At 46.6% G+C, this 23,747-nt stretch overlaps 1 protein-coding gene across 4 annotated transcripts in view; it reads left to right on the forward strand.

Moving 5' to 3' along the window:
- Positions 1 to 21,193, forward strand: part of PLS3 (plastin 3) — a 66,820-nt gene extending 45,627 nt beyond the window's left edge. For all 4 annotated transcript variants that reach the window (XM_080990362.1, XM_080990363.1, XM_080990365.1 and 1 more), the window contains 14 exons: positions 184 to 347; positions 1,919 to 2,048; positions 3,695 to 3,827; positions 6,458 to 6,539; positions 8,027 to 8,192; positions 9,275 to 9,417; positions 10,414 to 10,509; positions 11,028 to 11,223; positions 11,658 to 11,736; positions 14,107 to 14,221; positions 15,031 to 15,164; positions 15,741 to 15,864; positions 17,712 to 17,836; positions 18,963 to 21,193. In XM_080990362.1, the coding sequence (XP_080846488.1) occupies positions 184 to 347; positions 1,919 to 2,048; positions 3,695 to 3,827; positions 6,458 to 6,539; positions 8,027 to 8,192; positions 9,275 to 9,417; positions 10,414 to 10,509; positions 11,028 to 11,223; positions 11,658 to 11,736; positions 14,107 to 14,221; positions 15,031 to 15,164; positions 15,741 to 15,864; positions 17,712 to 17,836; positions 18,963 to 19,095 (1,820 nt within the window). In that variant the 3' untranslated portion in view covers positions 19,096 to 21,193. The remainder of the gene's footprint in view (positions 1 to 183; positions 348 to 1,918; positions 2,049 to 3,694; positions 3,828 to 6,457; positions 6,540 to 8,026; positions 8,193 to 9,274; positions 9,418 to 10,413; positions 10,510 to 11,027; positions 11,224 to 11,657; positions 11,737 to 14,106; positions 14,222 to 15,030; positions 15,165 to 15,740; positions 15,865 to 17,711; positions 17,837 to 18,962) is intronic.
- Positions 21,194 to 23,747: the final 2,554 nt, after the last annotated feature.

Consider the following 23,747-nt stretch of genomic DNA (forward strand, 5'->3'; position numbering starts at 1 on the left):
GGGCTCATTTGAGAGCAAGGGCAGAATACAAATTCAGTAAGCAAGCAAGCAAGCAAATGAATGAATGAATGAATGAATCTATATTTTGTGACTTAGAAGCAGCTTAGAACAACCTAATATCAAACAATAAAACTCCACAAATTTTTTCTCACAAGCCTTGTGTTTTTTTCTTTTGCATTAAAGATCTCAACAGCAATGGATTCATCTGTGATTATGAGTTGCACGAACTCTTCAAAGAAGCCAACCTTCCCCTTCCTGGATACAAAGTGAGGGAGATCATCCAGAAACTGATGATAGATGGGGACAAGAACAAAGATGGGAAGATCAGCTTTGAAGAGTTCGTTTACGTAAGTATCTAAAAAAACTCCCTCCTGCTAGTCCTCCGTGTCTCTTCCAGTCCTAGAACCTCGGTGCCTGCCTCTGTTGCAAGGCAGCCAGCCTTTTATCTGTGATGGTGAGGGGGCATTGTGCCACACACAGCAGAGCTGAATGGACTGATCTGAAATTTGGCAAGGTTTAAGAATTTTATTCCACTTCTTAAAGGCCTTGAAACCTCTGGGCTTCTCTTTCCCAAACAACAATGCCGTCCACCCCCAAGACCACTTGGGAAAACCTGAGGGAATCTCAAAAGCAGTTTGTGGTGAGGTATTTTGGCAGTCGGGGACTCTGCTATCCCCAGACTTCCTCCAGCCCTTTGACTCCTTTAGGTGTTCTAGTTGATTCTGATCTAATAGCATGCGAGGTGCTTACCTGCTGTGCTTTGGAGCTGCACCAACAAGCGCAGAAGACTTGTGTCATCATATCTTTCAGGAGAGGTGAATTTGCAGCCCACCACATGTTGCTGAATTACTGTTCCCACTCCCCATCCCTGATGTTTTTCTGTTCTGGCCCTGGCTGATGGGAGCTAGAATCTAGCAACATCTGGGAGGCTGCTGGTTCTCCAGTCCTGATCTCAGTTCTCCAAGTGCCAAGACAGGACCACCCAGGCATAAGAGAGTACTATCAGCAAGTTGTATAGAATCATAGAATTATTGTTGGAAGGGGCTGTGTGGGTCATCTAGTCTATCCCCTGCAATGTAGGAATATTTTGCCTGTTGTGGGACTTGACCCCAGATAAGAGTCTCATTCTCTACCAACTGCGCTAGTTTGTGGAAGCTCCAAAGTTTGTAGAAGTACCATGAAATATTTAGGGGTGGGACCCTTGTGGGTGGGGGGGTGGGAAGACTCAAAAAAACAGCCCAATGCACACTTTGTTCAGTGGTCATGAAATGCTCACTGTTTGTTTGTTTGTTTGTTTGATGGATGGGGTATCATAAACCATGTGCCAAGTGCACTAAAATGGAGTACAGTCATACCTTGGGTTGAAGTAGCTTCGGGTTGCGCTCCATGGCGACCCGGAAGTGATGGAGCGTGTTACTTCTGGGTTTCGCCGCTGGCTCATGTGCAGACACTCAAAGTGACATCACGCGCATGTGCGGAAGCGGCGAAACACAACCTGTAGACACGCAGTTGTGTCTTACGTTTACTTCAGGTTGCGAAAAGGGCTCCAGAACAGATCCTGTTCATATCCAAAGGTACCAGTGTAGCTGGAATCCTGAACAGAAAAGACACTGCAAAAATGTTTGTCTTGTGAGCTGGTTCTCACTGAGGTGGCAAACCCAGGTTGTGGTTGCAGCGTTTGAAACGTCTATTAAGGGTTTTCCAGGATTGGGTCTCCTTCATACTGAGCATTTTGCTCCACATACACCTGGATCCCCATTTCCTACCTGCTGAAACTCCGTATTATTGAGGTTGGGTTTGGCAAAGCGCACAACCACAACCAGCCTCCAAGCTTCAAGTCTGACATGGCGCACCTCAGCTACAGGCTTCATATGTCACTAAGAGCCTATCACTGACTGCTCGTGTTTTATTTGCGCAGATCTTCCAAGAGGTGAAAAGCAGTGACATCGCCAAGACTTTCAGAAAAGCCATCAACAGAAAAGAAGGCATCTGCGCTATCGGTGGGACATCTGAGCTCTCCAGCGAAGGCACCCAGCACTCCTACTCAGGTAGTCCCTGAAATAATCTTTTGGACTAAGTTGAAATACATTCCTGCATCCTATGCTACTGAGGTTTATTTTCTCTGCCTCTTTTTTGTGCCCTTGAGGTGTAAATTGGGTGCAGAGACGGCACTCCTAGGAAGACCCATCAGTTATTTTCAGGCACCACCTCAATTCCCTCCATGCCGGTGATGCAAATCCCTAGCTCCAGCTGCATCCTGGGACCCATGTGCTCTGGCTGAAATGATGCACGGAGTCACACACCATAGCAGTGTGGTGTAGCGGTTAGCATGTTGGGACTAGTACATTGGAGACCAGGGTTCAAATCCCCACTCAGCCATGCAGCTCACTGGGTGACCCTGGGGGCCAGGCCCTGCCTCTCAGCCTAACCTACCTCGCAGGGTGGTTGTGGTGATTAAATAAGGAGGGGAAGAACCATGTATCCCACCCTGAGCTCCTTGGGAGGAGAAACTAGGATCTAAGTGCAACAATTAAACAATTGCCCGGCAACAGATACTTAGGGGTGCTATTGCCACCTACTGTGGAGGCAGATCATCGCTGTCATGGTGAGTGGTCCTCTTTTAAAGCTCTCTAGATTGGTGGCCATCACTGCCTCCTGTGGGAGGGAGTTCCATAGTTTAACAAGGCGCTGTGTGAAGAAGGACTTCCTTTTGTCTGTCCTGAATCTTACAACATTCAGCTGTGTTGGGTGTAACCAATGTGGTGCCCTGTAGCTCCTGTCCTTCTGACCCTTGGCCAAGCTGGCTGGGACTGATGGGAGTTGGAGTCCAACAACACCTGGAGGCCACCAGGTTCCCCAGCTTTGCCATAAGCTATTACTGGAATGCACTCCCTGTTGGGTGTGAGAGTCCAAGGAGGCCTGGTGGAGCCAGGGATCTCACTGGGCCTTCTTCACCCAGTCATGCTCTCTTGGCCTGACCCAGCTTGCCTCCCTGTGTTTTTGTGAGGATGAAAGAGAGAGCCATCCCATCCGTGATCTGTGGTAGAAACGTGAAGACTAAATAAATAAACAGAGGGTGGAATGGATCAAAACTCAAGAATTCAATTTGCAGTCATGGTTCCCAAAGTGATTGGTAGCGCTCCCTGGTGGGCAGTAAGATCAGCTGGAGGTGTACTATGGGGGATTTGACCCCAGATACCACTGGATCAAAGTTCAGTTTCGTGGAACTAATTAAATGAATCAATTTAATTGTATTCCGAGTCAATGTGCAATTAAGCGTTACTGCTTTGAATTTATCTCCACGGCCTTAGTGGGTCTTGGAAGCTGCTATTGTGAATAATTCTCTTATCAAAGATAGGGTGCACTGGGGAGGAGTTTTATCTGAACAGTTCAGATGGTCTCTGCATATGTGACACAGTTAAAAGTTGTGCAGATTTGTGGGAGGCCTATAGTTAATTGCTTGAGCCCCAGGTGTTTTTTGGTGTTTCATTGTGGAACACACAAACACCAAGGCCACGAACTTCCTATGGGTCAACCCCCACCTTCTGCAGTATCTAAAGTGATTAGATGTGGGTGGGGGGAGCCTGTCCCAGGGTTTTCTGGTGCCTGATGATGCACTGAGTCCTCTTGTTTTGCTTGCCACCTGTGTGAACCCTAAACATACAATGAACTTGACAGTCTCCTTCTTCTTCAGAGGAAGAAAAATATGCCTTTGTGAACTGGATAAACAAGGCTTTGGAAAACGATCCGGACTGTAAGCATGTCATTCCAATGAACCCAAATACAGACGATCTCTTCAAAGCCGTTGCAGATGGGATTGTGCTGTGGTGAGTTTTTTCTTTGGAGGGCTTTTGTTCTCCGGAGTTATGGATGCAATTAGAAAGGTGCAGAAAGGGGAAAATTGTAATCTCCAGTTAAGTGACATTCCTATATTAGCTTTGCTGTCGATGTTTTAGATTGTCACACTTCGCATGGGTATCACACTTCCCTCCAATAATTTTATTTTATTTTTGCTCTTTAGTCTTTATTCCATTATGTTTTCAGAGAACTCAGGGTGATGTACATATTATTAACCATTCGTTTAAAGGATTTTTTATCCCACTCTTCAATCAAAAAACTCCCCCAGAGCAGCTTATCAATTGCAACTTTAAATAGCAAAATGAACCAAAAAAATCAGTCTGTATAATTTAATGGCACAAAAGGAAAGTGAATTTGGAGGGAGAGGGAAATAAGGAAACTCGGGTACAAGTTCTTAGTTACCAGCTGGGATGGAAAAGCTCAAGGAGAGGTCAGTGTTCAGAGAGGTCAAGGAGAGGTTAGTGTTCCAGTGGAAGTGTGGACTCTCACATACTAAAGCACACATGATTTTATTCTTTAAAAAAGGAGGTCAGGCTGAGAAAGACTGATTGACACAGCTAATTGGGGATTTGAACCTGAGTCTCCCTCATCTACATCTGCAGCACTGACTGCTCCCCATTGACTTAGCATATAGCACCAGTGGCAATGTTGAAACCAACTCTTGTAACTCTGTATGTTAGTTCTTCCCTCCTGTCTAAAGTTCACAGTGTATGGTTTAGGGTGTCCTGTTGGGTTTTGTGTATGTGCTATAGAAGTTCAGCCAAGTGGCTAAGCTCACCACAGGAAGAAAAAAACTGTGTAGCAGAGATTGCTTTTACTCGGCCTACACAAACACATGCACAAAATATGCACACACTATTTAAAGCTGCTACAGTAAATTTTCTCTTTCTGAGCCCAGAGGGGTTCTTTGCTTGCCAATTCCTTGCAGAGTCCACAAGGCAAAGGCAAAATATAGTTGCTAACAAAGTTCTGCAACTTCCAGAGTTCTCAGACGTTCTGAGTCTAGAGGTCTTGCACGTTGTCTGACGTCTGTCAGACGAACCCTTTAGAACATCTTCCACATTTTCACAGGCTTGTTCCAACAATCTCCACGTTTCCCACAGATTCTCCTGCACTCCCCAGCACTGCAGCTTGAGTCCTTTTCTGCCCTGTGCCTAGTGATAGTTGGCCCAGCAACAGAGACAGTCACAAGATGCCTCAGCTGCACACGGGCAAAATAACATTTCTGCCAACTCATGGAGAGCAAACCCCATGGTTTTTTTTTCCAGTTTCCTTAACACTTTCCTTATTCCCTGGTTAAAAGTACATGATTTAAGCCTTAAGTATATGGCTTGGGTCCAGTCCACCCGAAAGATCCTTTCTTTGTATACGAACCTACGTGGATGCCAAGATCCTTTGTTGATCGCCCTCTCTTCATCCCATCAACTTCAGAGCAGCAGTTTGTTCATTATTTCTTCATTACATTTGTACCTTACCTTTCCTCCAAAGAGCCCAAGGTGGCGTACCTAGTTCTCCCTGCTCTTCTTTTCATCTACACAACAGCCCTGTGAGGTAGGTTAGGCTGAGAGGCAGGGACTGGCCTAAGGTCACCCAGGGAGCTTCATGTCTGAATAGGGTCCCGCTGGTGGTGATGCGAGAGAGCCATTTGTGTGGTCGCTGCCATATTGTGGAATTCCCTCCCAAGAGAGGCTAGCCTAGCTCCCTCCTTGGTAACTCTTCCTCTGGCAGCCTATATGACCTTCCTATTCAAACAGACCTTTTGAAATGGAAGTGCAGACTATTCTGATCTCTGGGATGTTGTCAGGGCAAACTGCATTTTAATCGCTGGTTCTGAATTCATCCTGTTGAGTTTGTTTTTTTTTAATGTTGGTTTTAACTGGTTTGTTTTATAACATAGTATTTATAAAGTCGTTTAACAATTGTTGGAAGCTGCCTTGAATCCCAACTTAGGAGAAAGGCAGGATATAAATACTGATACTAATTCTAATACTGTATTCCCCTCTGTCCAGCCTCTACCTGCAGCCATCAATGGGAAGCACAAGAAAGAAGCCAGCATTTTAAATTCCAGGCTTCTCACTCACGCATTTCACAGGCCTCATACAAGCGATTTTGACAAGCCACCTGTCAGTCATGTGGCATCATAAAGATGTGTGGCTGCTGGTTGTGTGGCCCCATCCAGCTGCCCAGTTTGGTTTGCAAGGCCAGTCCTGGTAAGAATCCAGGACATGGAGCAAAAAGGTCTCTGCACCCCTGCTTTTAAGGGTAACTTTGCTAAAAATAATTTAGATCACAGGAGGGGAAACCTTTTTTTTTTTTTTTTTTTTTTTAATTAAACCTCTGCACTGATCTGTTTTGGGCAGAAAAACAGCTGCTTATAAGTTCACATATATTAATGAAGAATTCGTTTTTAAAAATTCCTTGCTTCTTTGAGCAACATTGCAGTAATATTGCACTAATATTATTTAGAGGAGTTATTCTGCAAACACCGTTTAATCATGCCCTGCACCTTTTCACAGAATTCCCCCCTCCTCTCACATGAGTGCATAGACCCTGACTAATCTCAGTTTGAATCTTGTTCTCCCCTGCTTCTTTCCACCAGTAAAATGATCAACCTTTCTGTTCCTGACACAATTGATGAAAGAGCGATCAACAAGAAAAAGCTAACACCATTCATAATTCAGGTAGGGAATCCTCCTCCAACTGGCTTTCTTTCCTCCCTCACTTCCCCAGTGGGTTAAGATAATGCTGGAGTTGTTCATTGACCCAAGGGGGGTGAGGTTTTTTTTGCTTTTAATTATTGAAGGGGCCTCTTGTTCTGTGCTTTTGCTTTATAGCAAAAAGTAAAAAGGTAAAGGGACCCCTGACCATTAGGTCCAGTCGTGGCCGACTCTGGGGTTGCGGCGCTCATCTCGCTTTATTGGCCGAGGGAGCCAGCATACAGCTTGCAGGTCATGTGGCCAGCAGGACTAAGCCGCTTCTGGCGAACCAGAGCAGCGCACGGAAACGCCGTTGACCTTCCCGTCGGAGCGGTACCTATTTATCTACTTGCACTTTGACATGCTTTCAAACTGCTAGGTTCGAAGTAGCTGCCTGTAAATATTAATATAGGTTAAAGAACAGGTGAAAAAACCACCACTGGGTTCGAAGTTTATTCAATGGAAATGCATTGTAGCAACAGCATTTGGGGAGCAATTTTTGCTTTGAGCCCTACCCCCCCCCAAAAAAAACCCCAACACCTGTTGGATTTGTGTCTGTTTTTTCCTTATCAGGGCCCCAAAACCTATTTCAACAGGCAGAAAAAAAGCTTTAACTGCAGTATTTAATGTTGCTTTCAATGAAACAACATTAAATGTTAAGGAACGCTATATAGCTCAGTTCTGGAACATCTGTTTTGCACACAGAAGTTACCCAGGTTTGGTCCCTAGCATCTTCAAGGTAAAACTCAGAAAGACTCCTCAGAGAGCTTCTGCCAGTCAGTGTAGACAACACTGAACTAAATGGACCCAGTGGCTTGACTCTGTATAAGGCAGCTTCCTGTGCTGCAGTTTGCTAGCATAGGGTTCAAGATCAACAAGAAAGGATTTTTAAAAACAACAACAACAATGGCCTAGCATTTTCATTTGAACCACTGCACAAATAGCCCCTTTGTGGGGAAAGGCAGTGGGTAAAGGAACAGCCAGGCAATTTTGGGCTTCAGTAATTTAGCTACAAGGGATGCAGGTGGCGCTGTGGGTTAAACCACAGAGCCTCGGGCTTGCCAATCAGAAGGTCGGCGGTTCAAATCCCCACGATGGGGTGAGCTCCCATTGCTCATTCCCAGTTCCTGACAACCTAGCAGTTTGAAAGCAAGTCAAAGTGCAAGTAGATAAATAGGTACCGCTCCAGCAGTAAGGTAAACGGCGTTTCCGTGCGCTGCTCTGGTTCACCAGAAGCGGCTTAGTCATGCTGGCCACATGACCCGGAAGCTGTACGCCGGCTCCCTTGGCCAATAAAGCGAGATGAGCGCCGCAACCCCAGAGTCGGCCATTCGCGACTGGACCTAAGGGTCAGGGGTCCCTTTACTAATTTAGATACAGTGCACCTGACCACCCATAGAGGGGACAGCTCTTAGGCAAGAGATAACGGTATGAAAGGGATCCCTTCTGACTTGAGCCCCTTCTGTCTTCAGGAAAACCTGAACTTGGCCTTGAACTCGGCCTCTGCCATTGGGTGTCATGTGGTCAACATTGGAGCAGAAGATTTGAGGGAAGGGAAGCCACATCTGGTTCTAGGGCTTCTGTGGCAGATCATCAAGATTGGCTTGTTTGCAGACATAGAACTCAGCAGAAATGAAGGTAAGCCAAAGGCTGCACTCTCTTCCCATCCGGATGACGGACTAAGAACTACCCAGCAAAAGTCCCTGCTGGACCCAGCCACCCTCTTATTTTCCTTTGAGCAGGCCAAGTTTTGCATTTCGTTGTCATCACTGCTGCTGCTGTTTTGGAAAGTGGCTGGCCCCTATTTGTGGGAGTGAGCAAGCCAGTAGGATGCCATGGTTAGAATGCTGGGGTTTTTGCCACGGTTAGGGTATCCCTAAGATGTTTTAAGCTATCCAGGTGCAGTCCCCAAAACTTCCCAGGTGAGACTGAGAAATCCTCCTGCTTGAAACCCTGGAGGTCCTCTGTCAGTCAGTGTAGACTAGGTGTGGAGACCCTTTCACACTCTAGATGTTGCTGAAGGACAGCTCTCATCATCCTGGGCTGGGCTTGTTGAGGCTGATGGAAGTTGTAGTTCACAGAATCATAGCATTGTAGAATTGGTAGGGACTCCAAGGGTCCTCTAGTCCAACTCCCTGCAACACAAGGATCACCACTAAAGCATCCATGGCTGATGGCCATTCAACCTCTGCTTAACAATCTCCAAGAAGGAAAGTCCACAACCTCTTGGGGGAGACTGAGCTAATATAGTCCGATTCTATATAAGGCAGTTCCCTATGATAAGTGGAGGGTCAAAGTTGTGTTTCTTGCAGAAAGTCCCAGATTCAGTCTATCACATATCCAGGTGGAGAACTCTGGATTCTGTAGTTGGGGACAGAAAGCATAGCTCAACAGTGCCAGAGAAGGGCCATAGCTCAGTGGCAGAGCACCTGATTTGCATGCAGCAGATCTCAGATTCCATCTCCAATGGCATCTCCAGGTAGGGCTGGCAATGACTCCCTGCTTGAAACTCTGGAGAGCCTCTGCCAGTCAGTGTAGGCAGTACTGAGCTAGATGGATCAAGGGCCTCATTCAGTATTAAGACAACTTACTTCCTCCCTTAACCAAATGTGATTATGCCCCTTTTAAATTAAGATAGCTTCGTTTGGGAGGAACGAAATCAAACCTAGCCTCTCCCAATGGTGCCCTCCAACATCCATGACCCCGTCCTTTTGTTTCAGCCTTGGCTGCCTTGCTCCGAGATGGGGAGACTTTGGAAGACCTGATGAAGTTGTCTCCAGAGGAGCTGCTCTTGAGGTGGGCCAACTTCCACCTGGAAAATGCTGGGTGGCACAAGATCAACAACTTCAGCTCAGAGATCAAGGTATCCGTGGGGCTGGAGACAGTGGGGTGCCTTGTCTAAGCAATAAAGAAATGGGCTACAACTGAAGTTCTGACTGCCTTGCAATGATCCCACCTTAAACATCTGGCTACAGGCATAGTTCTCGCTTTGTACAGAGAACAGTGGGGGAGAATTTCACGCCCATCTCTTCCAGGTGAGGGGTTTGCCGAGGCTGCCTGGTCTGAGGGCCCTTGAAATCATGTTTCAAACTTTTCAACTAGGGAGGAGCATACCTGTGGCGCTCTAGCTTTTATGGGGCTCTCGCCTTCCCCAACCAACATGGCCAATGGCCAAACGGCCTTCTGTGTGCTGTTCATGAGGCAGAAACATTGGCAAGATTTAAACATAGCCTAAAGACCCATCTATTGAAGCAGGCATTCCCAGACTCAACAGATGCATTTATTGATATTCAACATAATATTAAATCAGTAGCTTCTCTGCTTTTGCCAATGTATTTCTTTGTAATTTTGGTTTTAAATGTTCATACATTTTTATTTTTAAAAACCACTTTACTCTGCTTTATGTAAGCCACTTGAGGATTTTGCACATTAAGTGGTATATAAATATTACTGAGGGTGAGGATAATGAATTATTCCTACAGATCTTGCTGTAGCTTTGGGAGTAGGAGACACCCCCTCCCAAAAAGCTGGATTATCTACTGGGGAATATTCCCTGGTTTTTGGAATTGAAACTATTTCCCACTGGTTCCCATCTAACCACCTTACTTCTCTTCTCTCTTTCTCTCATGCTTCCTGGATTTCTGCTGTCCTTCTTTCGCTCTCTTGCCTTCCTTTCTCTCCCCCTCCCCTTGCTTTTATTTTTGCAAGCTCACTGACTTCAATAACTCTGTTAAGGTATCAAAGCAACGTATACCTCCTCAGTGTTTTAACTAATTTAATGGTCTTGTATGTGTCTTCTGCCTTGCAGTAGGCAAACCAATGGCTGACTCTCTTCTTCCTCGTTTTTGGTCTGCTCCAGGACTCCAGAGCATACTACCATCTTCTCAACCAAATTGCACCCAAGGGACAGAAGGAAGGGGAGCCGCAAATTGATATCAACATGTCTGGCTTCAGTGTAAGTCATCCCCATTCTTGGGCTGCTACAAATCTCTTGAACATCGGGACATTATAGTTGCCTGGCTTTTGGTTAATTTAAAACACCAGATGCTGTTGAAAGAAAGTGGCACCTTCCCACTGAATTTTGCATGGGCAGCCCCATGTAGAACCCAGGTCTTCTCCATGCATAGCAGTTGCTTTATAGCCCTTCCCCTACCATACAAAGCTGCCTTATACTGATTCAGACTGTTGGTCCATCTGGCTCACTATTGCCTACACTGACTTGCAATCTCCAGAGTTTTAGGCTTTGCAGCACTACTTGGAGATGCTGGGGACTGAACCTTCATGCAAGGCAAGTGTCCTAACACTGAGCTGTGGACCTCCCCCACCCCAGCTTGTTTTGTTGGTGGTGGGTGGTGAGGAGGGCGAGCCCTGAACATGTGGGATTGGGCGATCAGTCTGCTAATCATCACTGCCCTGTGATGTGGTTGAAGAAGGTCCTCTTGATAGTTCATGGTGCTATCCCTGCTTTTCCAGGAGAAAGACGACTTGAAGAGGGCTGAGTGCATGCTTCAGCAGGCAGACAGACTGGGCTGCCGGCAGTTTGTCACCCCAGCGGACGTTGTGAGTGGCAACCCCAAACTGAACTTGGCTTTCGTGGCCAACTTGTTCAACAAGTACCCGGCACTCACCAAGCCTGAAAACCAGGACATTGACTGGACACTGCTGGAAGGTAAGGAAGGGCTGCATTTCCTCTCCAGCGTTCTTGTTGGAGGGAAGAGGGTAGTGTGTGTGTGTGTGTTGCAGAGGTGGACAGCTGCAGGTGCTTTTCTCTCTCCTGCACTCAAAGAATTAGCCATGCACATTTCCTTATGTTCAGAAGTTATGCAGGGGGCAACTGGGAAGAAGACATTTCCTGGAGACTCACATGGTGTGTTCACAACTCTCTCTCTCTCAGAAACCATGCTGCCCTGTTCTGCCCAAGCTTTGCAGATTTTTAAGGATTAAATGGATTTCTTCTCGTATACTTGGATAACTTTAATTTTCGCTGTGGTTGCATTAAAAGTTTTCTGATATTTAACTTTTTAAGCTGCCTTCAGTGTTGTTGTTGTTTTGTAAAAGGGGCACCTAATTTCCTGTCTGTCTCCCCCCCCCCCCTTAACTTAGGTGAGACCCGAGAAGAAAGAACATTTCGCAACTGGATGAACTCTCTTGGCGTGAACCCCCATGTGAACCATCTCTACGGGTAAGTAGCAGGCTCACTGCCTGCCTTGTTTGGAGCAATCAGTTTCTGGTACATAGAAGGGGAGCGCCTATTGTCCCTGACCATTGGGCTTGCTGGCTGGTGGTGATGAAGTCCTTCTGCATCTGGGGAGCCACAGAGGGTTTTCATCCCTGCTGGAACCTACAGGTGACTCTACACATGTGGGGGTTATTTTCTGGGGCCCTGTGCATGAAATCGTGTAAAATGGGGAGCACCCTCTAAATGCCCTTTCAACGCCCTCTCTGCCACTTCCTCTTCAATCCTTACCAAAAATACTGTATCCAAAAATATCCACAACTAGAATTGAAGCTCTAGGGAGAAAGCCGCTGCTGCTGTGCTGCCCCACACACCGGTTGTTAGGCGGGGAGGTCGAGCAGTGTAAACAAAGCCTCCCGAGGATGTGGACAGGCTGCTTGGACGAGTGAAACCAACCACTTGCCTCCTTGATCCTTGCCCATCCTGGCTTATAAAAGCTAGCCGGGAAGGACTGGGCGATGGGCTTCGTGGGGTGGTGAATGCTTCCCTCCGTGAGGGAGCCTTCCCAGACCCGCTGAAAGAGGCGGTTATTAAACCGCTTCTTAAAAAACCATCTTTAGATGCGGCCACGATAGCCAACTATCACCCAGTCTCAAATCTTCCATTCTTGGGCAAGGTGATTGAGCGAGTGGTTGCTGAACAAGTCCAGGCACGCCTGGAAGAAGCGGACCATTTGGATCCCTTCCAGTCGGGATTCAGGCCTCATCATGGGACTGAAACTGCCTTGGTCGCACTGGTTGATGATCTCCGGCGGGCTAGGGACAAAGGTGAGAGCTGTTTCCTAGTTCTGCTGGATCTCTCAGCGGCGTTTGATACCATCGACCATAACATCCTTCTGGACCGTCTTGAGGGGCTGTGAGCTGGGGGCACTGTTATACAGTGGTTTTGCTCCTTCCTCCTGGGCCGTGTTCAGAAAGTGGTGGGGGGGGGGATGAGTGTTCAGACCCCTGGGCCCTCACTTGTGGGGTGCCTCAGGGTTCTGTCCTCTCCCCCATGCTTTTCAACATCTACATGAAGCCGCTGGGAGAGATCATCAGGGGATTTGGCCTGGGTGTTCATCAGTATGCGGATGATACCCAGCTCTACCTCTCTTTCAAATCAGAACCAGTGAAGGCAGTGAAGGTCCTGTGTGAGTGCCTGGAGGCGGTTGGAGGTTGGATGGCGGCTAACAGATTGAGGTTGAATCCTGACAAGACAGAAGTACTATTTTTGGGGGACAGGAGGCGGGCAGGTGTGGAGGATTCCCTGGTCCTGAATGGGGTAACTGTGCCCCTGAAGGACCAGGTGCGCAGCCTGGGAGTCATTTTGGACTCACAGCTGTCCATGGAGGCACAGGTCAAATCTGTGTCCAGGGCAGCTGTTTACCAGCTCCATCTGGTACGCAGGCTGAGACCCTATCTGCCTGCGGACTGCCTCGCCAGAGTGGTGCATGCTCTGGTTATCTCCCACTTGGATTACTGCAATGCGCTCTACGTGGGGCTACCTTTGAAGGTGACCCGGAAACTACAACTAATCCAGAACGCGGCAGCTAGACTGGTGACTGGGAGCGGCCGCAGAGACCACATAACACCGGTCTTGAAAGACCTACATTGGCTCCCAGTACGTTTCCGAGCACAATTCAAAGTGTTGGTGCTGACCTTTAAAGCCCTAAATGGCCTTGGTCCAGTATATCTGAAGGAGCGTCTCCACCCCCATTGTTCTACCCGGACACAGGTCCAGCACCGAGGGCCTTCTGGCGGTTCCCTCACTGCGAGAAGCCAAGTTACAGGGAACCAGGCAGAGGGCCTTCTCGGTAGTGGCGCCTTCCCTGTGGAACACCCTCCCACCAGATGTCAAAGAGAACAACAACTACCAGGCTTTTAGAAGACATCTGAAGGCAGCCCTGTTTCGGGAAGTTTTTAATGTTTGATGTATTATAGTATTTTAATATTATTTTGGAAGCCTCCCAGAGTGGCCGGGGAAGCCCAGCCAGATGGGCGGGGTATAAATAATAAATTACTATTATTATTATTATTATCAGTGCCTCCAGTCTCTTCAGGGCTTCCTCCTTCCTCACATGTCCTTTTTGCGCTCTGGGGAGGGTCTCTTCATGAGCCACGAAGACTCCAGCTCTCGCCCACCTTTTCTGGGTTTGAATTGAACTATTTAATTATTTCCTGGCACTGCGGGTATGCCCAGTTGTGTGTGAGTCGAATGCATGTAACTCCGGCGGGGGTTGTGTCTGTATTTTAAATATTGAGCTGGTTTTGCTTTAAAAAGAAAATGTCCCATGTGGCAAAAACACATTAACTATTAATTGATGCTCTCTGTTTCCAGTGATCTGCAGGATGCATTGGTCATCTTGCAGCTCTATGAAAAGATAAAAGTTCCTGTTGACTGGAGTAAGGTCAACAAGCCCCCGTACCCAAAGCTTGGAGCAAACATGAAAAAGGTAATGATGCCTGCTGGAGGCGCTGCTGCTTAGAAACGGTTTTGTACAAATTCAGGGTTCAGATTCAGTTCACATCACAGACAGACAGAGCCTGCTGCCTCCCCCACCTCCCCAGCTTGCATAATTGTGTTCTACAGCACACAGAACACCTGGCAGCTGTGCCTGGCAGGAGTAGATTCTTCCCAGGAAGGTTTGCCCGTAATTGCTGTTTCCATGGAGGAAGGGAACGGAAGGGCTGTAACTCAGCAGAAGAGCATCTGCTTTTTCAGTGGTGGTTCCCCAATTTGTGGAATGCCTTTGCTAGTGAGGTGCACCTGTCTTCATTATTCTTAACATTCAGGAGGAATTAAAAAACTTTCTTTCTTACTCAGGCATTTGGGAGCTGGGGAATATTGTTCCAAGTAACCCCAAGATTTTCCTATTTATTCATGGAATCTGTATCCCTCCTTTTTCTCCAAGGAGCTCAAAGTGTCATGCATTGTTCTCCTCCTCCTTGTTTTAACCCCCACAGCAACCCTGTGCGGTAGATTAGGCTGAGAGGCAATGACTGGCCCCCAAAATCACCATGTGAGAGCTTCGTGGCCGAGTGGGGATTAGAACCCTGGTCTCCCAGGTCCTAGCCTGACACACTTAACTGCAATACAACTCCATTTCTGCCCAGGTGGGACTGCACCATAGTAGGCTAGCTGGATTGCATCAGTATAAGGCACATCACACAATCTAACCTTTCTCTCTCTCTCTCTCTCTCTCTCTCTCTCTCTCTCTCTCTCCCCCCCCCCTCCACAATTTCCCCCTTTCCCCACGAGCAGCTGGAAAATTGCAATTATGCCGTCGACCTAGGGAAGCATCCGGCAAAGTTCTCCCTGGTTGGCATTGGCGGGCAAGACCTCAATGATGGCAACCCAACTCTCACGCTGGCTGTAGTGTGGCAGGTGATGAGAAGGTATCATTGAGCTTTAGTTTTTGACGTGTGCAAATGCTTCCTTGCAGGACGAAGGCCTTGGTGTGGGCTGCCCACAGGGCTTCCACTGTGGGCAAACGTTTCAGAAAAGGCTTGGTGCCTTTTGTGTCTGGTGTGGTTGCTTTTGCTGTTGTTAACCCAGCTTCTGCTGTCACACGGAAAAACAAAGAAGGTCCACTGGGGCAGCTTCTTTCTCCCCCCCCCTTTTTTTTTAAAGAAAAAGGGAAATAAAAAATTGTTTGCTTATTCATGTGGAAAATTAGGGTCTGGAAAGAATTTGAAGCCCCAGCTATAAGGGAATGACTATGGAAATGTCTTGAATTAGGAAAAATTGACAAATCAAGAGTTGACAACCCCACAGCATATTGAGGGCGCCCCCTCCTGATTTAGCCCAGGGCTGCAACTCTTGTCCCTGGTTATCCTAGGAAGACTTCTGAGAAGTTTTTTCTTGCTCATTAGCCACCTTTTCACTGCTAAACCCCAAGCAGGTTATTTTATTTGGAAGCTCTCCTCTGTCTTTTGTGATGAACAATGATATCTCCCTTTTCCTGCTCCTAGATATACTCTGAACGTCCTAGAGGATCTTGGAGATGGTCAGAAGGCAAATGATGACATTATCGTAAGCTGGGTAAACAAGACCTTGGCAGAAGCTGGGAAATCGAGCTCTATCCAGAGCTTTAAGGTGCAAAGCATTCCTCTCTCTTTCTTTTAAAATGGGTATTGGATTTCTTGCCTTTATTCTAGCATAAATATTCCTGAAATGGTGCAGCCTGGTATTTTTAGGTTGGTGTGTCTGTAGCCACATTCTGGGCCTGAGGCCTGCATAAGTAGCCATCCTGACGGGGAAAAACAGGAGGCTTCTCTTGTGGAATAATTTTCCCCATGCAGACACCTCTCTGACAGTGAGCAGTTTGCTAGCTTCTTCTAAATCTTCCATCATCCACAAATAACTTAGGCCTTGTTCTAACTGAAGTCTGGGAGACTTCAGGCTGTCATTAGTATCTGGGTGTGAGCTGCTGCCGTGAGTTCTTGTTTCTCCATTTAAACATCTCCCTGCTTGTAGATAAGGAGGCTACGCTCAAACTATCCTCTGTGACATGCTACTGCTCTTTATTTATTTATGGAGGTGCAGTCCACCGATTGAGTGGCCACCATCTGCAGTCTGGTTCACCCAAGACATAGTTCCGCACGGTTCTCAATGCTACAGGGCTGCACTAGTGCTGATCCTAACTCAGGGTAAACTGATTGAAATTAATGGGCGTGGCTAACCGAGATGGTTTAATTTCACTGGAACTGCACTTGAGTGAGCAGCTGGACTTAGCTGGATGCAGCCTGCAGATACTGAATATCAGCAGGGCTTCCTTTCAGCCAGAACTCGCCAGATCTCAGCTCCAGTTCCTTTCTGGTGGGTGCCATTGTCATTCTAAGAGAACAAGGGAGATATTCATGGGGAGTTCTGGCACCTCTTTTTCTAGAAAAACAGCACTGAATATCAGGTTGTATGGCAGATTCTTAGAGATGATTAAACACCCACAAGAGATTTTTGTAGATCTCAAGAAAGAAATATTGATTCTTCCCAAGTGTAAGAGCTGCTGTTTGTTCCATTTCATTGGTTTTTCCCTTGTGTGGAGGACTCCCTGGTCCTGAATGGGGTAACTGTGCCCCTGAAGGACCAGATGCGCAGCCTGGGAGTCATTCTGGATTCACAGCTGTCCATGGAGGCACAGGTCAGTTCTGCGTCCAGGGCAGCTGTTTATCAGCTCCATCTGGTACACAGGCTGAGACCCTCCCTGCCCGCAGACTGTCTTGCCAGAGTGGTGCATGCTCTAGTTATCTCTTGCTTGGACTACAGCAATGCACTCTACGTGGGGCTACCTTTGAAGGTGACCCGGAAAGTGCAATTAATCCAGAATGCGGCAGCTAGACTGGTGACTGGGAGTGACCGCCGGGACCACATAACACCGGTCCTGAGAGATCTGCATTGGCTCCCAGTACATTTCTGAGCACAATTCAAAGTGTTGGTGCTGACCTTTAAAGCCCTAAACGGCCTCGGGCCTGTATACCTGAAGGAGCGTCTCCACCCCCATTGTTCAGCCCGGCCACTGAGGTCCAGCGCCAAGGGCCTTCTGGTGGTTCCCTCGCTGTGAGAAGCCAAGTTACAGGGAACCAGGCAGAGGGTCTTCTCAGTAGTGGCACCCACCCTGTGGAACGCCCTCCCACCAGATGTCAAAGAGAAAAACAACTACCAGATTTTTAGAAGACATCTGAAGGCAGCCCTGTTTAGGGAAGCTTTTAATGTTTAACAGATTATTGTATTTTAATATTTGTTGGAAGCCGCCCAGAGTGGCTGGGGAAACCCAGCCTGATGGGCGGGGTATAAATAATACATTATTATTATTATTATTATTATTATTATTATTATTATTATTATACAGTTCAACTGTGTGTGTTCTGTGTATGAATTGTCTGTCACCTGCTTCCTCAAATTTTAAATTACGTTAACATACTGCCCCCCCTTCTCTCATCTAGGACAAGAGTATTAGTAGCAGCTTAGCCGTTGTGGACTTAATTGATGCCATTCAACCTGGCTGTATAAATTATGATCTTGTGAAGACAGGAGATCTGTCAGAGGAAGATAAACACAGTAATGCCAAGTAAGCCTCTTTCCTTCTTCTTCAGTGTCCTATTTTTTTAGCATTCTACCAATGTATTCTCATTTGAAACTCTGGCTCCAGGTCTAGTGTGCAGACCTCATAGTCCAAAAACATATGCTGATCCCAGAATTTTTGCTTTCAGGATTCCACATTTAAAGCACATGACTCCCTGCAAAGAATCCTAGTTGAACTGCGGAACTCACTCCCACAGGAGGCAGTGAGGGTCGCCAACTAGGTGGCTTTAAAAGGGGAATTTGGCAAATTCACAGAGAAATTTGGAGCTGTCCGTGGCTACTAGCCGTGGTGCTCAGTCTCCCACTTGGGTGCAGCAGTGCTTCTGAATGCCAGTTGCTGGAAGCAGCAGGAGGGGAAGGGGCTCTTGCGATCGGGTCTTGTTTGTGTTCTTCCTCCCAACGGGGTACCTGGTTAGCCACTGTAAGAACAGGACGCACGACTAGAAGGGCCTTTGGCCTGATCCAGAAGGGGTCTTCTTCTGTAATTTGTTGTGGTTACTGGGAATTGTAGACCTGTGAATGGGAAACTACAATTCCAAGGATTCCTAGGAGGGTGAAATCATGTGCTTTAAATGTGTGCTGGATGTGCTTTCATGTATGTTGTGGATCTGCCCATAGTTGGTAAAATGGGGAAAACTATTCTTTGACAGTCTCAGACCCCCAGGGCCAGATTTAGGTTTGATGAGGCCGTAAGCTACTGAAGGTAATGGAGCCCTTTATATGTCCAGCTGTCCTTTGTCAACAACAAATTGTCACTGTTTTTTGTGTTGAATATATGCTATATGGTAATTGATGGACCTAATAGGTATCTAAAGCCATTTGCACATAACAAATAGGAGTCTACACAACACAAAACACTGTTGCTGTATGTAGGTTTTATTTTATTCATTTTTTATCTTATATTTTGGAAATGTACATCCAGGGGTTTTTTTGTTTAATTTTTTTGGGTGGCCCCCAAGAGAGTGGGGCCCTAAGCTATAGCTTGTTTAGCTTATACATAAATCCGGCACTGCAGACCCCACATGTTTGGGTGTAGATCTCTTCCTCCTCCTCCATTGTTGTCAAGTGGCAAAAGGGTTCAAGACACCTGACATCCCTTCATTTGCTCCTAGGTATGCCGTGTCAATGGCTAGGAGAATCGGGGCCCGTGTGTATGCTCTCCCCGAGGACCTGGTGGAGGTGAAACCCAAGATGGTAATGACAGTGTTTGCCTGCTTGATGGGCCGAGGAATGAAGAGAGTTTAAGAGTCCAAGCACCAAAACCAAAGCACCCAGACCAACCCACCCCCACCCCCACCCGTTTGTGTCTTGCAAGAGCAGCTGATTCCAGAGGGAAAGGCTGCCAGCTTCTACAGCAGCAGCAGCAGCAGCAGCAGCAGCAGCAACAACAACAACAACAACAACAACAACAACAAAAGAACTCTTGGTGTGGTTTTTGTTTTGTTTTGTTTTTAAAGGTGAACTCTCCATTTTGTCCTGCAAAAGGCAGAAATGTGATGAGAATTCTCAGAGAAAGAGATGGAGGGGGGGGGGAAGCGTTAACCAGCCACAAGAGCTCTCTTCCCCCAGATTTTTTTTTTTTAAAGAAAGGTTTGTTTTCTCAAGTGCCTGCAAGAAAGCATTTGGATATTTTTGTGGAGCAGACTGCTGGGCTGGCAGCTGAGGCTCCTTGCTTAGATGCTCCGTTCTTTAGTGGGCTGTCAGAGCTGGCTGGCATCAGTCCTTAATAGTAATGCATCTCACTCTTCTGTCTTAACAAAAGGGGGGGGGGAGTCTAGTTTTTATTTTCTTTCAGGTGGTCTTAGAATGTGTGACAGCATTGAGTTTCCATTGAATTTTTGCTGCAGTTTCATTGAGGCAAAGGCAGTAACCAGAACTGTGTGTTACCCCAGGCATAAAAAGAAAAAAGAAAAAAAGGATTCTACATCTTGGCTAATAAAAGGCTGCATTTTGCAGCTATTTGTAAATTATAGAACTGGGTGAGGTTGTACACATTCTGTAATTCTGCATCATTTTCTCAGCAACTATAAGCTGGTAGGTTTAATTTGCCCTGCATGATTTGGGCCGCAACCCTAACCCCACTTACGAGGGGTAAGCCCCGTTGAAGTAAATAATACTTTTGGGTGGGTATGGTTAGGATTGCAGTGACAGTCACAGGGAGGGGCAATGCTAGGTGCTTATTCCCTATCACTTTCACAGTGGAAATCTTAATGTGAAATGCCAGTGGTTTCTAAAATTTCAGCTAGCATGGCCTACACTTCCTCAAACATGCTCTCTGTAAAGATAGAAACTTGTTTTTTGAAAACAAAAGCCCAATTAACCTCACCCAGTTCTTTTCCCAGGGGTCCTGTGGGATGGAAATCTGCACACAGCTGGTCTCAAGGGAGGAGACAGGAAGGGGCAGGGTGGAAATGGTACTTCCAAAGATGAGTCTTCCAGCAGTATTCTCAAAACATGGTGCTGCTCTTATCTTTATTTTTCTTCCGTACAGCCTAACGATGCTTTTTATTCTTTCACAGGCACAAGCATAGCAGGGCTCCCCCCCTTTTTTTGGCTAAGTTTTCTCATTATATATAAAACAAATTCTTTTGTTTTGAGAAGCACCACCTTCAAAGGCTACTGCATTGCCAACTGCTTCAGTAAACCAAAAGAACCAAATGAATGCCTTTTTTTTTTTTTGGTAATATTATCTTGGTTCAGTTTGTATTTTGCTAGAGATCTTTGTTGTTTAACCCCAGAATATGTATGTGAAACATCTTAAGTTTTTAAATATGCACACACACACACACACACACACACACACACACACACATCTATCTATCTATCTATCTATCTATCTATCTATCTATCTATATCTATCATCCATCCATCTATCTATCTATCTACAGGGCTCCCCCCCCCAGTTGGAACTCACTGGAACTCAGTTCTGGCCCCTCTCAGGTGGGGGCACCATTGCCATTATAAGAGAGCAAGGGAGGTGCTCATGATGAGTTCTGACACCTCTTTTTCTAGAAAAACAGCTGTGTGTGTGTGTGTGTGTGTGTGTGTGTGTATAGAAAAGCATGGCAGATGGGACCAGGCCAATTCCACAAACAGCAGGGACCAGTAATTGCGGAATGTGCTGAGATTTCAGAAACTATTTTTTTATATAAATAAAAAAGGGAAATGTTATCAGCAATGAGAAGGCATTCTATCCATAGGAGCAAGTGTACTCTGGCTTTGGCAAGCTGTTAGCTACCCTTCAGGTCATATTGTTATCCTGAGCTATTCAAAATGATGTAATATGGAGGCAAATCAAAAGTTGTTTAAAGTTGAAATAAAGTTGTTTAAAATACAGACCAAATCTGATTTCTGTCAGTGTGCCAGTTTCTTGCACCTCCTGGTTCAAGCCCAGTATAAGGATGTCAGACGAGCCTGCAGCTGAATGAAGGCCAGTGGCCCAGCCAGTCCAGCATCCTGTTCTCACGGTGGCCTACCAGAGATCGGTGGGAAGCCCACAGTCAGGATCCAAGCACAAGAGCAGCTCTCCCCCTGCTGCCTTTCCCAGCAGCTGGTATTCAGAAGCATGGCTGCCTCTGACCATGGAGGCAGAGAATAGCCATCATGACCGGTAGCTGTTTGCAGCCTTCTCCTCCATGAATTTGTCCAATCCCATTTTACAGCCCTCTCTGCCTAAGTTGATGGCCATCATTGCTTCCCAGGGGAGTAAATTCCATAATTTAACTCTGTAACACTGTGTGAAGTAGTTACTGCCTTTTTTCTGCCCTAAATTCAGATTCATTGAATGCCCAGTGAAATTCAGCTTGATGCATGTAATAGCCCTTTCTTGCATCATCAAACATGTGGCTAATAAGAGGTGTTTTGGCACAGGGAGGGGGGCATGCAGTAAGCAGGTGCAACCCTACTTCTCAGTTCAAAGCTTGAACATTCCTTTCCACTCACATGACGGGATAGGGGACCCTAAATTAGGATGTGGGCTCCTTCATTGGAGGTGTTCACCATTCCTGTAGGAACAGCTTGCTGAACCAACTCACCCAGGAATGCACAGAGGACTGAGCAACATTCTATGTAAGAGATTCTGGGGACGAAAAACTTGCAATGCAGGTAGCTATGTTCGCTCTTCCCAGCCCAAACAAACAGTTTGGGATTTTGACTGTGAAATAGCATGGAGGAAGGGGTTTTAAAAAATGATCCCAGTGCTCGTGTTGCAAACAAACTGGCAGCTCTCCTCATGGCTGTATTTTGGGTGCGGAATTCAGAAGCTCAATAATGTATCACTTGGTGTAATGTGTAGTTTGGCCCTGTGTCACTGGTTGCAATGAAGCCCAAATGGTGCTGCTTTGTACATTTCTTCTACATCCCTCTGGCATGCCTATCATAGATCATTCTGTACTGGTTACATTTCTTTACTACTAGCTGGAGAAGCATGCATCTTTCAAAACATACCTTGTAAATAATATGTATCCATATCTTGCAAACTTGCTGGAAATCTTAGGAAGGCTCCTAGTATCCTAAAAAGTGAAGTTATTCTCTGCAATGAAAGGACATTTTGCACTTTGGAGATTCTGTCTTATTAGATGAAACAAAATGAAAACCTTAAGGGGCATCTATTGACAAACTCAGAACCTAGAAGAGGCCACTGTTACGTTTGCCCTGCCTGTTCTTAGGTTTTCCTTCCCCTTTCCCCAAGGATGGGAGACTGGTAGCCCTACATATGTTACCAGACTACAACTCCCTTTGCCCCAGCCAGCCTTGCCAATGTTCAGGGGATGGTGGGAGTTGTAGTCCCAGCAACATCTTCAGGACCTCAGGTTCTCCATCCCTGACCAAACCCACCTGCTTCCAAGATGTTGCAAGTTAGGGAGTTTGTGGAGTGTGTGAAGGCATCAGGACCAGAACATTCTGCAAGAAGAAAGGATGGACTGAATAATATCTGAAAGGACTTGGGGAGATGGCTTCCTGTACTGTAACTTGGGGCAAAGAACATACTCTAGTGGCCAGAATTGTGGAAACCTTTAGCGAAGTTGTATTTCTAAGGTTTGGTGGCTCATAACTTAAATCTTATGGGACGCGGGTGGCGCTGTGGGTAAAAGCTCAGTGCCTAGGACTTGCCGATCGTATGGTCGGCGGTTCGAATCCCCGCGGCGGGGTGAGCTCCCGTCTTTCGGTCCCAGCTCCTGCCCACCTAGCAGTTCGAAAGCACCTCTAAGTGCAAGTAGATAAATAGGGACCGCTTACTAGCGGGAAGGTAAACGGCGTTTCCGTGTGCTGTGCTGGTGCTGGCTCGCCAGAGCAGCTTCGTCACGCTGGCCACGTGACCCGGAAGTGTCTGTGGACAGCACTGGCTCCCGGCCTCTTAAGTGAGATGAGCGCACAACCCTAGAGTCGGACACGACTGGCCCGTACGGGCAGGGGTACCTTTACCTTTACCTTTACCTTTAACTTAAATCTTGTTTTAGAATAATACCAGAAAATGATGCTATAAAAACATATAGCAATAGAAAGATTATTTAATGTGGAATATAATGCAACAAATTTTTCTGACTCATCTTTATTGTATCAAAAGGTATAGCCAAATAACCAGAAAAAGAAAGCACAACTGCCTTGTGTGGCAAGAAGTAAAGGTAAAGGGACCCCTGACCATTAGGTCTAGTCGTGGCCAACTCTGGAATTGCAGCACTCATCTTGCTTTATTGGCCGAGGGAGGTGGCGTACAGCTTCCGGGTCATGTGGCTAACATGACTGAGCCGCCTCTGGCAAACCAGAGCAGTGCACGGAAATGCCATTTACCTTCCTGCCGAAGCGGTACCTATTTATGTTCTTGCACTTTGACGTGCTTTCAAACTGCTAGGTTGGCAGGAGCAGGGACCAAGCAACGGGCGCTCACCCTGTCGCGG

Source organism: Podarcis pityusensis (genome assembly GCF_964106645.2).
Source record: "Podarcis pityusensis genome assembly, chromosome: Z".
NCBI lineage: Eukaryota > Metazoa > Chordata > Lepidosauria > Squamata > Lacertidae > Podarcis > Podarcis pityusensis.